General features: G+C 42.7%; 1 protein-coding gene across 1 annotated transcript in view; it reads left to right on the top strand.

The window, feature by feature from the left end:
- The window catches only part of LRRK1 (leucine rich repeat kinase 1), a 103340-nt gene that overhangs the window by 28270 nt on the left and 59556 nt on the right, over positions 1-15514 (top strand). The window contains exons 2-5 of the mRNA XM_065412226.1: positions 1026-1189; positions 2744-2915; positions 5154-5333; positions 5991-6139. Coding sequence (XP_065268298.1) covers positions 1026-1189; positions 2744-2915; positions 5154-5333; positions 5991-6139 — 665 coding nt within the window. The remainder of the gene's footprint in view (positions 1-1025; positions 1190-2743; positions 2916-5153; positions 5334-5990; positions 6140-15514) is intronic.

The raw sequence follows: 15514 nt of genomic DNA on the forward strand, positions 1-15514 counted from the left end.
AGGCACAGAGAAGTGAAATGACTTCCCCAAGGTCACACACCAGGTGAGTGACTGAGCCAGGAACAGAATCCAGACCAGCTGACATCGCTGGCCAATGCCCTTCCTGCTGCCTCTTGGGCACTTTTTAGTCATGATTGTTTTAGATATAAAATTCTTTGGAATTTGTTTTTTTATGAGCTGAAAAAGCAGCCTTGCCAACTCGTTGCCCCATAATGCACTCCCCATCAACACCAGCTTTATGGCTGCCTCTTAATGAAGGCCTCTCTCTGCCGGTCCTGACAGCTCATGCACCTTTAAAGGGAAGAGTTAATCCCTTTGCTCCCCAACTGGGGGCGTGGTGCATATACACCCCATCACACAGCCTCAGACAAAATGGATCTAATCTTTCTGGGATGGTTTTGTGGCTAAAACACAGGATTTAGGGCTCTGGTTTCTATTCCCGGCTTATCCAAGGTGGACCTGTGTGACCGTGGGCGTCTTGCTTAATCTCTCTGTGTCTCATTTTTCCCATCCAGAAAATGGAAGATGATGATTTTTCCTCCCCTCATATGGGTGTTGCGAGGCTTAATTAATTAATGTTTATAAAGATCGTGTGAGTCCCTCTGATAGGAGGTGCCACAGAATGACAGTGGCTTGTTATTTAGTGTGACTATACTGATGGTGAAAGAAGACTTTAGTATGATATAAGAAATAGGTCTAAATAATAATTCAGAGCTGTCTTGCTACCTGTAGGGACCACTCAGTTCCTCAGAACTACTCCAGGTGGCAACCTTGCCTAAGTACTTGTTCAGCAGAATCCAAGTGTGTCTGCTTTTATGCACCACCCGTTGGAAAGCCCCTCTAGCAGAGATTAAGGAAGTCATTGCCCTTTTCAGTTTCATGTCCCCATTGGAAAGTTGTCTCACCACCGGTTTTTAGGATGTTCTTTTTTTTTTTTTTTTTTTTACTGTATGCACAAAATAATCTACTGCACGAGTAATAAGCAAATGCTTCTTCCTTTCCTTTCTTTCCTTCTTTTGACCCAGGTACTGTGGACATGGGTGGCAAACAGTCCACAGTTGGCGACGTCTCCGTAGGTCACTTCCCTGTGATAGGAAGCATTCAGGATGCTTACAAAAGTGGAGACACCAATAAGGCCCAAGAGCTGATTAAATTCTCATGTGAGGAGAACATATTACAAGCGGAAAAGGTAGAGTATGTGTTATCTGTCATCAGGTCTCATTGGAAAAGAAACCTACCAACTCTGGGCTTGGATCTGCAGTTGTTTCTCATGCAAAAGGCCCATTCACTTTTATCTTACACTATTACCCAGAAACCCGCAAAAGATTGGAGTCTTATTGTGCTGGGCACCACACAAGCACAAAGTAAGAGGCAGATCTGCCTTCAACTTTCTAAATAGACAAGAGCGCCAATGGTTTGGAGAGAAAGCAGGCACAGGTAGGTGAAGTGGCCTATCCAAGCTCACATAGCAGGTCAGTGGAGAGCAGGTGGAATCCTGGTTCCAGTAAAGTCAGTGACAAAACTCCTGTTGACTGTGATGGGGTCAGGATTTCACCCCAAGTTTCCCAACTCTGTCCTCTGCCCTGGCCACTGGACCTTACTGCAGTTTTGCCTGGGTGAGGACTAAGTAAGCCCTGCAAGATTTAGCGCTTCACTTCTAGATGCTATTTCAAGATGATCTGCTTGGTTGCAGGGAAAGGAAAAATAATTCTTGCGCCCTCGTTTCAGAAACTGTCAATTAACCATTCGTTCTTCACTGACTGTGTAAAGTGAATGGTTTTACTCAGAAAAATGACTTTGTAAAAATGGTTTGGGGAGGAAGGTTAGTGTCGTGGTGTGTCATGATTCCAGAAAATGAGGCCACTCATGGCAAAATACATTATAGATTATGGGGTAAATGGTTTAGTAATCTGTATTAGCCCAAGAGAGGCTTGTGCTTTGAGTTTTGTTTTTGTTCCATTTCTGTTTGGATGTCACTGGAGACGATAAAGGGGCTGTTGCAGCCACTTGGACAAAGCTATTGGCTTCTTTCATGCCAAGAGTAGTGTGACTTTTACCTTGCCTACCCTACTGGCTGCTGGTTCTTTTAGCTTTGATAGGAGAGGCTCATGCGTTTAGATCCAGAGGTCCCGGCTTCAGTTCCCATCAATGACCTCTCCAGGGGCATTGCGTAACGCCAGCAACAGAGCAGGCAGTTCCTTCAGTTCAAGGTTGAGGTTTCATATGAGGCAATTCAAAGGAAATGTACAATGTGTCTGGCTGCCCTGAGCCTCTTCCAGAGTCTACATCACAGACCTTGATTATCTTTGGAAGATACTGAGTTGTTTTAATATAGAATGAAAACTTACATTCTGTGGTTACACAAAAATTGTAAAATCTTATCTACGCACTGTAGTAAACTGTTCCAATAAAGAAAACAGATGGAGTCAGTGAGGTAATTTAGAAAAGCATTTACAGAAAAGAGATTTTGTCAGCCGAGAGATTGGTTTTCCCAAAAGCCATAGCATGTGTAATACAGTAATATCAAGTCCTAAGTATTACAATCGGCAATGAATGACGGTCTGTATTCAGGACCAAATTTGGGAGGTCTGTATTCAGGCCCAGATTTTACTATATGCTTCCTCTGTGACCCTGGACTCTTAATCTCTTAATTCAGGCCCACAGTCTATCTACTTCATAGTCCTCAGAAAAAGATGTGAGAGGGAGAGATTACCTTGCCTTATTATGCTGTTTTCTCCACTAGTGCCAACTTTTGAGTATTGCATCAGCATATGGAGATCTGCATGCAGTGAGGTATTTACTCAAGGAAGCGTTGGTGGGGTTACCAACGGAACCCAATGATGATAATCCGGCTGTGGTGGCGGCATATTTTGGACATGAGGACATTGTGAAGGAATTATTGGATTCTTTGCTCGGTAAGTTTTTTTTTGTCTCACTGTCTGTTGGTGACCAGCTTGTTCTCCTCCTCCCCGCCCCCACTTTTGCACCAGCCTCATGGGATTGCACAGTTGTGTTGTAGATTCAAACCAGCACTACTTTTTTTCTGCCTCCTCCGGGAAGGGAAAGTGGGTGGCAGGATCTGATGTCCCTTGTGCCTTGAGACAACTTCCCTTCTGGGAAAAAATATTCCATGTTTGCTAACTGGAAATCGGACAAGAAGCCTTTTTTGGCAGTTAATTCCCATCAATCGTCACAGCTGGGTTATGTCCCAGCCCCTGCAGAGAACAGAGAGTATTTTCAGGAAGCACAATCCCACTTTAAAAAGTGTTCTGGCACTCTGCAGTGATAAAGTTCAGATGGGTCGTGAGCCAGTGCCTGTTGAGTGAGCATTGGTTCGAGCTCATAGACAGCAGCACATTTTCTTCTCTTTTGTTGTTGGCTTTTTCAGCTTTTCTTTTCGGGAGGGTTGTTTGTTATTTTGAACATGCTATTTATTTTAATGATGTGAAGTTACTGTTGATGGAAAAAGCTAAAGCTCCAAACCCCAGTGTAAGAGCAGATGCAGTGTTCTGGTGCAGCCCTACAAGGTTGCAACTGCAATACTCTAGGCATCAGGGCAGTCCATTTTAAACACCTGGTCCTTCATTCATGAGGGCTAATGGGGTTTTTTTTGCCATTGACTGCAGTGGAAGCAGGATGAGCCTGTTAAGACAGGTAGATGAGCTTTTAATTTTTAAACATACATTTAGAAAGCGAAATAGCAATAGAAAATTTTCCATCTCTATTAAAAACAGTTTGGGGGTTGAGTTTAAACATCCCCCTACCAGGTTTGCAATGCAGACATTGCATTATTGTGCTGGGTCGCTGGAATAGAAAATCACACTGGCCAGACCATTTTTATGACCCAAGCAGAGAAGGGGAAACGGGAGGAAGCAAGCCATATTAAACAGTGAAAATTAAATTAGATTTTAAAAAATCTGTTCAGTTTCAGTCATCAACGATGGTTTTAGTAAGACAGGAAATTTAGATCAGTTTGAAGCAGACCAAGTCCCTGTAGACTCTGAAGCTAACTAATAAGAACATTGCAATGATTTCTTTTACACTTCCAGGGTTTTTTTCCCCTGAGTTACAAGCACTATAACCTTCAGTAGATTTTTATGCAGGACTCCCCACTGATTACCATGAAAATATCATGTTTGCATCAGCACTAGGGCATGATGATAATAAATGACCTATATATCCCGTGCCAGGAGTCATACTCTGGCAGATTTGCTACATGACTCTCGTTGGGAAGGGATGGCCCAGTTAAAATGTTCAAGTCCGTAGCTTACTGTTGAACTGGCGCCTGGCTTTCAGGATATGAGATTCGGTGGTGTTATGGAGTTGCTAAGGGTGAAGAGGGTGAGGTAATTTCAGCTGAGAAATTGTGAAGAGGTTGCATGTAAATTCAAGGGTGTAGACCTTGCAGGGCTCCAGCTCACGCCTGCTGTGAACGTTTTATGCAGGATGTTACTTGGTAACATAAATGGAAACTGACTGTTAGTTTGTGCATATTAAATGTAAGTCTGGGAAGGTTTATGAGGAATGCCTGGGGTGTATGCTGAGAGACCATGTCAGGAAGCCATTTAATCATATAAGGCAAAAGTCAGGCACATCCTTGCGCAAAGCCTAAGGAAATGGGCTATCTTGGGGGATGGAAACCAACCCTCATCCACTGGCAGAGGGTGGGTCAGCTCTGCAGCCTCTGGACTCAGTCATCCTGCTGGGATTTATGGACCCTCGATCCACCTAATTGCAGCCTGCTAACCAGCCACCAAACTCTCTTCTGCACTGGCCTGTGAAGAGCTGGTATAGAGCTTAGCATTGCCATGGGTGTGAAATCTCCCCGAATGCTTGCTCTGCAGCCACGTATCCCCATGGCGGGTCTGCTGCTATTCTGGGCCCCCAGCGCTGCTGGGTTAATGTCATGAGAATTACCCCTCAGCTTGATGGGAAATGAAGAACAGAATGGACAGCACTTAGCATCCACCTCAGTTAAGCAAAGAGAGTGCATCTAGTCAGGTTAGGATTCTTCTAAAGGATGCTGTAACAGCATAATCAACTGCCTGGCCATTTGGGGCCTCTTCCTGTATGTCCTGCCTTTTAAGTTGTTAATGATCAACTATCTCGCATCCAAAGCAGCAAATAAAGCCAATGTCTTTTCATTCTGACAGGTCCCAGTAATTTCCAGCGACTCCTGAACTGGATGCTGGCCATCTCCTGCCAGCAGGGACACTTGGCGATAGTTAAATTCTTAATCCTCACGTACAATGCTGACCCCGGGAGCTGCGCAGTAAGGAAGAATGAGTTTCCAATTCTTACGAGATTGCCCCTGTATGCAGCTATAAAGGCAGGTACGTAATTGCACATTCCGCACCTGTGTCCCTTTTTCGATGATGATGTCTTCTAAAGAATGGGCCAAATTCTGCTCCCTCTCATGTTGGTGTCAATGTGGATTGACTTATCTGGAGTTATTATGGATTGACACCATTGTCAATTTGGCCCTGAGCCTTTTGTCAAATTTAAGGCAGAGCCCTGCAAAATGGAGTAAACTCAAACCATGGGAGACTCAGAACTTCCTCCAGACGGTAATTCTTTTATAATAAATTCTCTGTTTACATTTTCTAGTTAGAATTTCTTTGAGGTTCTTGCCTTTTTTTTTTTTTTTTTTTAACAAACATATCAGTCAGATAAATTCTTTGACATCTAGATCTGATTTGGAATGAATATCATTTATATTAAAACACTGCTGCCGCGCATACATCTTTACAAGATGCTAAAAATGAAGTAGCAGCCAAACAAATACACTTAACTTTGTTCAATGTTTTGAAGGTTTGACTGTAGCAAGAAGCATAGGTAGAGGAAACAGGCTTATTTAGTTTAGTTCCTTTTTTACACACCCAAGCTGGGTTTTTTTTAAAAGGGTTAGTTCCATAGCATTTACAGTGTGGCTCCTTGTGGCTTCGTCCTTTTGAAAACAAGAGTACACATAGTCTGTCTTTTCTTTAAAGGGAATGAAGATATAGCTGTGTTTTTACTTCAGAACGGGGCTTGTTTTTGTTCTTACATCCTGATGGACAGTCCCGATTCTAGCAAGCACCTTCTGAGGAAATATTTCATAGAAACAGCCTTACTACCTGGTAGCGCTCCAGCAAAAACAGTAAGTAGCCATTTATCTGTCTTCTGAGAAGGTGATATAAGAAAGCGTCATACTAATAATTGATGCTTATCTTTGCATATTGTGCAATGGGTATTTTTTCATCTCATCTAAGAGGTGGTTTGCTATCATATACAGAGCAACCTGACATTGTCTGCTACAAAGTGGCTTACAAGTCAATGATGAAGTATAAGCCATAAATAATAGGGCCCATTAAACGATATCCTTTTGCAAGCCACAATATACATATAGTAATTTCCACTTGGTCATTTTAATATTATGCATGAACTATGATGGTGTTTGGGAAAGGAAAGGTTGGTTTTGTAGTACAGGCACTGGATTGGGACTCAAGAAACCTGCATTCAATTGCTTGCTCTGTCACAGACTGCCTATGTGACCATGAGCAAGACACTTAATTTCTGTGTGCCTCAGTGCCCCATCTATCAAATATGGCCAGTAGAGCTTCTTTTCTCTCACCCTTTGTCTGTCTTGTCTATATAGATTGTAACAACATCAGGGCAGCCTCTTACTATGTGCATGTACAGTGCCTAGCACAGTAGGGCCCAGGTGTCAGTCAAGGCTGCCAGGTGTCACTGCAGTAATAAAATGGTTCATATTTACTTTTCCACGCTCGGGTCGTTTATGCAGTTTTTTGGTAGGATGTATATGGGTGCAGTCATTTTGTTCCTCTGAATAAGAAGCTAATAAGTTTTAGGTTGGGGGGGGGGGGGGACATTCATGACTTAGCCAGTGACTTATAGCATGAACTCGGGCAGATTACTTAACTGCCTCAGTTTCCCCACCTGTGATAATTATTTTGAGATCCTCAGATGAAAGATGCTGTGTTAATGCAAAGTATTATTATATTTCACTGTTTTATCATACTTGTTTAACTACACTATCCCCTTCATTATTTCAACTTCAGTTATCCACAGCTCCCTCTTATCCAAAACTGGGTTATGTCCTACAACACCTGTTTTCGGAGCTACATAGATAGGTATGTAGATAATCAATAGAACGTTTTCTCAGTACTCCAGCACCTAAATTATCTCAAATTACTCCCCTTCTCCCTTGACATTTAGATAACTGAGGCTAAAAATGAATATATAACCCTGAGCCTTTCATAGTCACGTTCTTCATCAGGTCCTAGAAAATTGGGTGAGGGAGATGACACTGGCAAAAAGCTCTGCTCGTACAAATCCCATTGCAGAGTCAGTGTCGATGTTTGCCGAGCACTTAGCACAATGGAGCCTCAATTCTGGCTTTATAGATATGAAATACTAATAAATAAAGGGGCTCTAGTGTTATACACTTCTCCCTTCTCCATGTGATTGCCAGAGCTCCCTCTCACTACTCGAGATAAACAGGAACTTCAATCCACACATGTCAATTCTATTTTACCCAGTTGCCCTTTGATTTACCGAATCTCTCAATTTAATCAGGAGTGCTAAATTCTGCCTTACTCACGCCTTGTCTACACTTAAAAGTCATACCAGCATAGCTACATCAGTCAGCGAAGTGAAAAACCAACATCCCCCTAGCTATGCCAGCAAAACCCCCAGTGTAGATGCAGCTTTGTTGATGGAAGAGGGGTTCTATGAGCATAGCTAACTGTCATCTGGGGACGTGGTGTTCCTACACTGACAGAAAAATTCCTTCTGTCTGTGTGGGCTGTATCTACACTACAGAGCTATGCTGATATAACTATGCCAGCATAGGTTCCGTAATGTAGACATCGCCTCAGTTTTATATGGCCTGGTGGGGAGACTGATTCTTGCAAGCTCAGGGCTTGTTTTTAGTTTGCCCAGTGAAAGGAACCGCACTGTACATTCTTCTTCACATTTTCAAACCCACCTGTTAGAACTTAATATTAGGTATAAAGCACTGGGGCTGGGATATTCAAAGGAACTTAAGGGTACAAATCTCAGACACTGACTCCCATAAGTTCCTTGGAAACTCCCAGCTATGATTTTTATTTATATTCATTATATGTCTGTGTAGCCCTCACTAAAATACCCAAGAGCTGTGAAATATGGAAAACCTATGTGGACCAAATTATCAGTGATGTTGGGGAGGACTCCATTTATGTGCATACAACCTTGCACAGACTGGTAACAGGACACCCATTTGTGTACACAAATAGAGTTTATTTAGCAAATTCTGTCAGTTGCATGCACAGGTGATAATGAGCAAAAAAACCAACAACTCTTTGTGGAAGTGCATGTGCTTAAAAACTGCACATGCACACACATTGTGCAAAATATTGTTCTATGCATACAAATATTGTACTGTAAATGCATTATTGACAGTCCATTGGAAGTCTCGTAAAGTCATGCAGCATTCATCCTTGGCTTTTTTTTAACCTCATTAGCCTGTACGTTGGCCCAATTTATACTTGTCTGCAATCAAAATGGAATGACATAAAGTGAGTAAAATCTCCAGTGAAGCTGTTTTTTTAACAGATTACACCAAATCACTTGTCACCAAAGTGATGGTGATGGTTTCCCAGACTGCAGAATTGCACAGGACGAAGCGTACTGTGCAGCAATAAATTGTCCTGTGCAAAACACTCAAGTTTAGGCTCCCGGCCGAGCTGTCACTTTAACTCTGTGATTATATGCCACTAGCTTCACAGGAGGCTGGTGCTTGTAAATTTAGGGGTTGCATTATGTAATGTGAGAAAGAGGCTGGATGTCATATGTCACAAGAACAGCAAGTGAGTTTCTGTAGAGTTAAGGGCATTTTACTACAGTCTGGAGCTAGCAAAATAGTTTTATATGAGACTCCCAAGGGAGTGTAGGTGGAAGAAAGTGGGGATGAATCTAAGGTTATTTCTTAGCTTTTGATGACAGATGAATAAAAGGAGATTAATTAAGCCCACGAGTGGCTGAATAGCAGCTGAGACAACTAAGTAATACGCTTGTGCAGAAGAGATGCTTTCCAAACGAGTAGATATCCCACTTGAATACATCGCAGAATACAAGTCTGAAGTGCAGTACAGGGAATTGTTTTCCATGTGAACATCCTGACATATTTAATGTAGGCTCTATTATAAATGGCTTCATACTTTGCTTAAGAGGGAAGAAGAGAGGAGTTTTGAACGATGAATCGATTAGCAGAAACTTGGCCCTGTTTCTCATGGTTTATTTTTGTATGTTGAATATTTTAGGTTTTCTGTTTGAATTAGCTTTGATATACTGGGCCAAAATTCACATCTAGTGTAAATCCCCTGGCATCAAAGGACTCCTGCCAGGCATGAAATTGGCCTGATGTCTTTGCAAAGTTCAGGTCTTTGAATAATTGGAATGACGCAGTTCAAGAAAGCGCTTACATGTGTGCTTAAAGTTGATTATGTGCTTAAGTGCTTTCCTGACTAGATATGGTTTGCTGAATCTGGGCTGGGACGAATATGCCCCCAGTGCCCACTTGAAGGAGGAGGAAAGTAAACATTCTCTTCTTCTTTCCTCTAATTAAAGCAAGGACTAGACAACAGCAACCACTAAGATAGGCGATGGATAATTTGGCCCCAGACTCCATAGCATTCCATGGGAATTAGAGGCATATACAAACTCTCTCCCTTTGGGTGAGACATACCAGGTGGACAGGCCAGGACAAAAAAGAAAAAGAAAAGAGATTACTCCATCTTTGCTTTCAGTGGGTGGAAAACCTCCCAGTTAGGTGCTCAAAAGGGATGCTGGCCCTTTGCACAGCCATGAATTTCACCTAGTATGCATAAAATATTTTATTATTAGGACAGCCGGTTTACACCTACTGAACCTTTCAGACAGCCGCAATGCTGTACAGAGCACTACTTGCTTTCACCTCGTCACGCTACAGAGGGAGAAAGATGAAGGCTATTTCTCACTTTTCTTAAGCCTGTTTCTCTTTTTTCCTAATATAAAAATCCACCCAACCACTGCCACAATAAAAAGAGGAAATGCTCCATTTATATAGGAACAGGTTGCAATCACCAAAATATACACCGCATTAAAGTGCAGTTTAGCAGGGCACAGATTCCAGGCATTCAGATGAATGTAGTCTGTGCACAGATATATATATACAACTTTCCAGCTGCACGTAGTGTCAAGAATATTTTTTCCATTACAAATAGGAAAAGAGCAAAAGAAACTGTTGCCACTTTCCTAATGAGCCCCTTTGATGTGTGTGTGTGAGAGAGAATCTTCTCTGACTTCTTCACCATGCACAGGGCTGATTGCTGCTATCAGTTACTCCATTGCTGATACAGAAATCTTCACTGGCTATGCTCCAGAGTCACTCTGGCATTGGGCCTACAATCCTTACATTGTCCCTTCCATGGCAAGAGTGGCAGTCTATTAGACCAAGTCAAGCCAGTTAAAGAAAGTGGATGATGCAACATCTTGGTTCATGTACAAGAGCTTATCAGACAGCCTAGGTTTCTGGTAAATAATATTTGCTCGTTAGCAATTAGTAAATCAGCATCACCGCACCCAGCAGAAGAATTTTAACTAGGAAAGAATTTTAGAAACTAATTTAGCTAGAAAGGATTTTTACACTTCTGCAGAATCAAGTAGCCAGCTCCTTGCCAAGATTTAAAGGAAATTCCAGAATAGGACAAACAGCAAAACTCCAGCCAATTATCCTACACCTCCCTTTGATTGTGGATGCATAATGTAACCAAAGTCTTCCATTTAGTAGCAGCAGGCTGCTCCTGACTAGTTCCAGTTAGTTTTCAGGACTGGGAAGGGGACAGATGATTGAAAAATGCTTACCATGGTAGGGTAAAAGAAGTCTGTAGAAGCCGCCTTTGGTGGTATTGAAACCAGTAAGTCATTCGTGGGCAGGCTGTGTATAGAGACTGTTAGTCTAGTAGGACTAGAGAGCATGGGGCGCACTCTGTGGAGCCAATAACAGAATAGTTGTATGCCCCAATGCAATGCCACTCTGTTTGTTTGTTTATTCTAATCCCTGGGGTTCTGAGAGTGACATTCACGGACACAGGCTTGCCTGCGAAGCTAGGGGAGATCATTAAGTGCTAGCTAGGAAAGAAAGCTCCTTTCTTGATGGCATTGCAGCCAAGTTTTGTTTCAACTTATTATGAGATAACCACAAAATCCAAGGCCAAATTCATCCCCGCTGTAAACCCATTGACTTTAATGTGATTACACCAAGGATGCATTTGGCTCACCATGCTTAAGCCAGACAGCAAGGTTTGACTCATGCCTCTGGCTTCCAAGGCTCATGTATGAGAGCGCTGCGAGTCCAAGATCTAAAATCAGAAGGACAAGTCAGTGCAAAAAGCTTAATGCCAAGATTTTCAAGATGCCTAGGGGATTTGGATGCCCAATTCCCATTAATTTGAATGGGAATTTGGGTCTTAATCCCTAAAGTGGCCTGAGTGCTACGGTGATAGATTTCTATAGCATTAAATAACCTCAGGATCATGACTCTCTGCGTTTTCTTTGTAAATGATACACAGTAATAAAAGGGTGAGACACAAATGAGAGGCAGTTGAGACGCATGGTCTTACTTGCACCCACAGAAGCATGGTAATTCTATCAATTATTATTTGTTATGCTTATGGTAGTGCCTAGGGTCTGACTGAGAATGGGCCCCCTTGTGCTAGGCCCTGTACAAATGTAGGCACAGGCCGCCCCTAGTTCTTTACAATCTAAAGAGACAAGATAGACAAAGGGCACAGGAAGGGGAGAGAACACAGAAGCAGCATGAGCAATGTGATGGCGGCAAAGGTAGTGTCAGCGCCATGATTTGTTGCTTTTGTTGTTCAAGTCCTCTCAGTGGCGTTGTGTTAGAAGGGGATTAGCTCAATGGAGAGAGAGAGAGAGAGGGAGGGGCTGGAGCAAACAGCCAATCAGCACAGCAGGGAGAATGTTCTGAGTGAGGTCCGTAGAAAAAAGTCGGACAACGCCATCAGTGTCCATCAGCCCTGTTTGAACAGCTTTCTGCAGTTGCTGTGCCCGTGTCCGTCTCCGTCTGGTTTCTCTCTGCCCTTTCTTTTCAAAAAGCCACGTGACTGAGGAGAAGGGGCTACCCTCGTGCCTCCAAAGGGTGGAAGGCTCTCCTGTAAAGTTCTGGGGTTGGAATGGCTCCAGCTGGGCCCCATTGGACTCCTTCCCCTCCCCTGCTTGCGCTGTCCTTATGTATTTCTCCTCCCAACATCCCTGTGAAGTAGCAAAGTGCTGTTATCCCCATTTTGCAGATAGGGAAATGAGGTATAGAGCCTAGTCCAAGGCCACACAAGTTGTCTGCAATAGAGCAGGGACAGAATCTAGGTCTCTGGGGTCCCTGTTCACAACCTTAACTAACCCATCCTTCCTCCCCTAGAGTGGAAACTAAACAACCGCGCTGGCTAACCCCTGGCACTTGATTCCCAACACTGCAAGAATGTCAGAGCACTGCATAATATATGTCCCATATGTGGCTGCAGTTCCTAAGCATAGCATTTTGGATGGAACAATAGCCCAGTGTTTTGGTTGTAACTCTGGATTTCCGTATTTTTGTGGGTTTAAGTCAGGAATTCAAATTGTCTTTCATAATTTATTTTTTTGGGGTTTTACAATTTGTTTTTTTTTTTAAAACCTAATTATTGGGTTTTTGGTGCTAATATTTAGTCCTTGGACCCACTGGCAAGCAGCTCATCACAATGACGCCTAAGAGACATCGTAGTTAGTGGATTGTTGCCTCGAAATATTTTCACTCTTCTCTGGGATCTGAAGTCACTGGAAATCATTCCACTGACAGCAATGAACTTTGGATGCTTAAAATATGTAAAACCTTTAGTTCACAGCTCCCCTGGAGCCATCATGGATCCCACACATCCACAGCAATTTGGAGTGGGGTGGTTGGGGAAACCCTGAGAATATTTCCATATCCATCTCCCTGCAAAATGAGTGCTAGATTGTCGACATAAAGTTCATGTGTGAAACATTTTCATTGTGTGCCTAGCCCTGTGGGGGGTGGGGGGGTCCTCATCTTTGACTGCGTGTCCTAGGCGCATCAATCCCATAAATTCTGCTTGAACCAGAGCATGTCATTTAGAAAAACATTCAGTCTTGATTTAAAGACTCCAAGTGATGTAGAAGCCCCTACGGAAGTTGTTCCAATTGTAAGTTCCCCTCACTGTAACAGACTTATTTCTAGTCTGAATTTGTCTAGCTTCGGCTTCCAGCCATCGGATCTCGCTGTGCCTTTGTCTGCTAGACTAAAGAACCCTTTACTATTAGAAATCTTCTCCCCAGGGAGGTACTTACAGACTGTGATCTAGTCCCCTCTTAACATTGTCTGAGGCCAGATCTACACTAGAAACTTTTACCAGCATAGTAATGTTGGTTAGGGGTGTGATTTTTGATTGATTGATTTGCGGATTTTCCATGCTGGCAAATAGCCTTTGGGTAGATGCAGTTATAGTGGCATAACATCAGAATAAGCTATACTGGCCAAAGCACTTTTTGCTAGTATAAGCTGTTTCTACACTAGGAGGTTTTGCTGGTATAGTTATGATGGTAAACCTTCTAGTGTAGACCTAGCCTTAGATAGGCTTCTTGAATCCCACAGGTTTGAATCTTTCCCCCACCTCTTCCTGGTAAAGGGGCAATCTGACCAGAAAGAAATTCTGCTAGCTTATCTGCCCATGTTTTCTCTCCTCATATGGAAGAGTTTTTCCCATGTTGGGGATGATTTAGCTGAAGTTTTATTAACTCCCGCAACCCTGTTGCGCCAGCACTAATTGGCAGCGTCCTTCTGATTGTATTCTGGAATGATGGCAGTGGAGGAGGGTGCCAGACCTGTCTGTGTTTTATGCCGTCTTTATTCCACAACTCAAAAGTGTGCCCACTGGTTTTTGTCTAATGCTGTAAATAAATTTGCTCTTGGGCTGGTACAAGCTTCAGCTGGGAGTAAATGTTTACAGCTGACATATAAAATGTAACCACTGGAGTTTGTAATGAACAGACCTTTAAATAAACAGGCACAAGAGACTCTGTGAGAAAACTGCATTCACTTGGTGTCATTGTAAAAGCTCTAAAATGTACTTTGCACAAAGTGCTCTGTATTCACCATTGTATTGGATGCCCTGGGTAATTTGATTTCTCACTGCGGACTGATGCAGCCTGTATCAGATGCCATGGCCACGCAGCAGTGTGATGTGTGTGGCCTTGGGCAAGTCCCTCGCCCTCTGTGCCTCATTTTCCCCATATACATAATGGGGATAATAATAATAATTGCCTTCTTACTTCGCAGGGAGGTTCTGAGGTTTCATTAGTGAATTTGTTAAGTGTTTTTATGTCTAAAGGACTGTGTGTATCCTATATATTGTTACTGTTATTTATTAGACTGCACAATTATTTATAATAATTCCACTTTCCTCTGCATCTTCACCACTTGCTCTTCTTTATCTGGAATTCTGTATACCAAATAAGCATTTGGGACCAAACTGGAAACCACCTTTGTATTTCCTTTTAATTTAAAATAAAATGTAAAAATAAATCACGGGGCTATACATTCAGAATTTAAAAGGAAATTAAATCAGCTAATCAGTTGCTTGCTGCCTCCTGGTGGTGCATTCATGAATCACTCCATTAAACCCAGTTTTTAAGGTTTAGCATTATATCATATAGCACAGGGTTGGGGAACCTTTTTTCTGTCACGGGCCACTGACCCACATAAAACAATTAATCGCAGGCCACACACCCGCCATGGGGGGCACGGAGGCTTGGGGCTTGTCCGTGATATTTTTTCAATGCAGAGATGATCATTAGGTGGTCACATTTTCCCATTTCCGAAGTGTTCCTGTTAGTTCAGGCTTTAGCCTTTAACAACTTTCAGATTCTCTTTGAACAAAGGATACAATGTTATTTTTGTCCTGTTCTCACAGGCCTCTGTGGTATCTGCAATGGAGTTGCTGCCCAAATTGTGTCTCACAATAAATGGTGCTATTTTGCCAATTTATTTCTAACTTCATGAGCACATTTCCCCTGTTCACAAATTCTCTTTCCATAAGGGCAGCTCTCATTCTTCCTCTGGTCTGGACATGCCTTTGTAAAACACTCCTTGAAATGGCTCAGAGCTGGTGATGTTCCAAGGTTTGATAGGGAAGAATGATACATGTGAAAATATTATGTATTATTCTACTGCTGCTAATCTCCTACGGGAACTCCCTCTTAGGGCAGGTCCAGACTGGGCAGTTTTGGACTGGTGTTGCTAGACCGATGTCGCTGCAGTGATACAGACCTCTCATGTACGTGTGACTTGCACTAGTGCAGTGGTTCCCAAACTGGGTTTCGTTAACCCCTGGGGATTCACGAACCGTTACAGGGAGTTCTTGGGGAAAAAAATCCCTAATGGCGGACAGAGCTGTCCCTACGGACCCCGGGCAGCACG

This window comes from Emys orbicularis, chromosome 10 (assembly GCF_028017835.1).
Source record: "Emys orbicularis isolate rEmyOrb1 chromosome 10, rEmyOrb1.hap1, whole genome shotgun sequence".
Taxonomy (NCBI): domain Eukaryota; kingdom Metazoa; phylum Chordata; order Testudines; family Emydidae; genus Emys; species Emys orbicularis.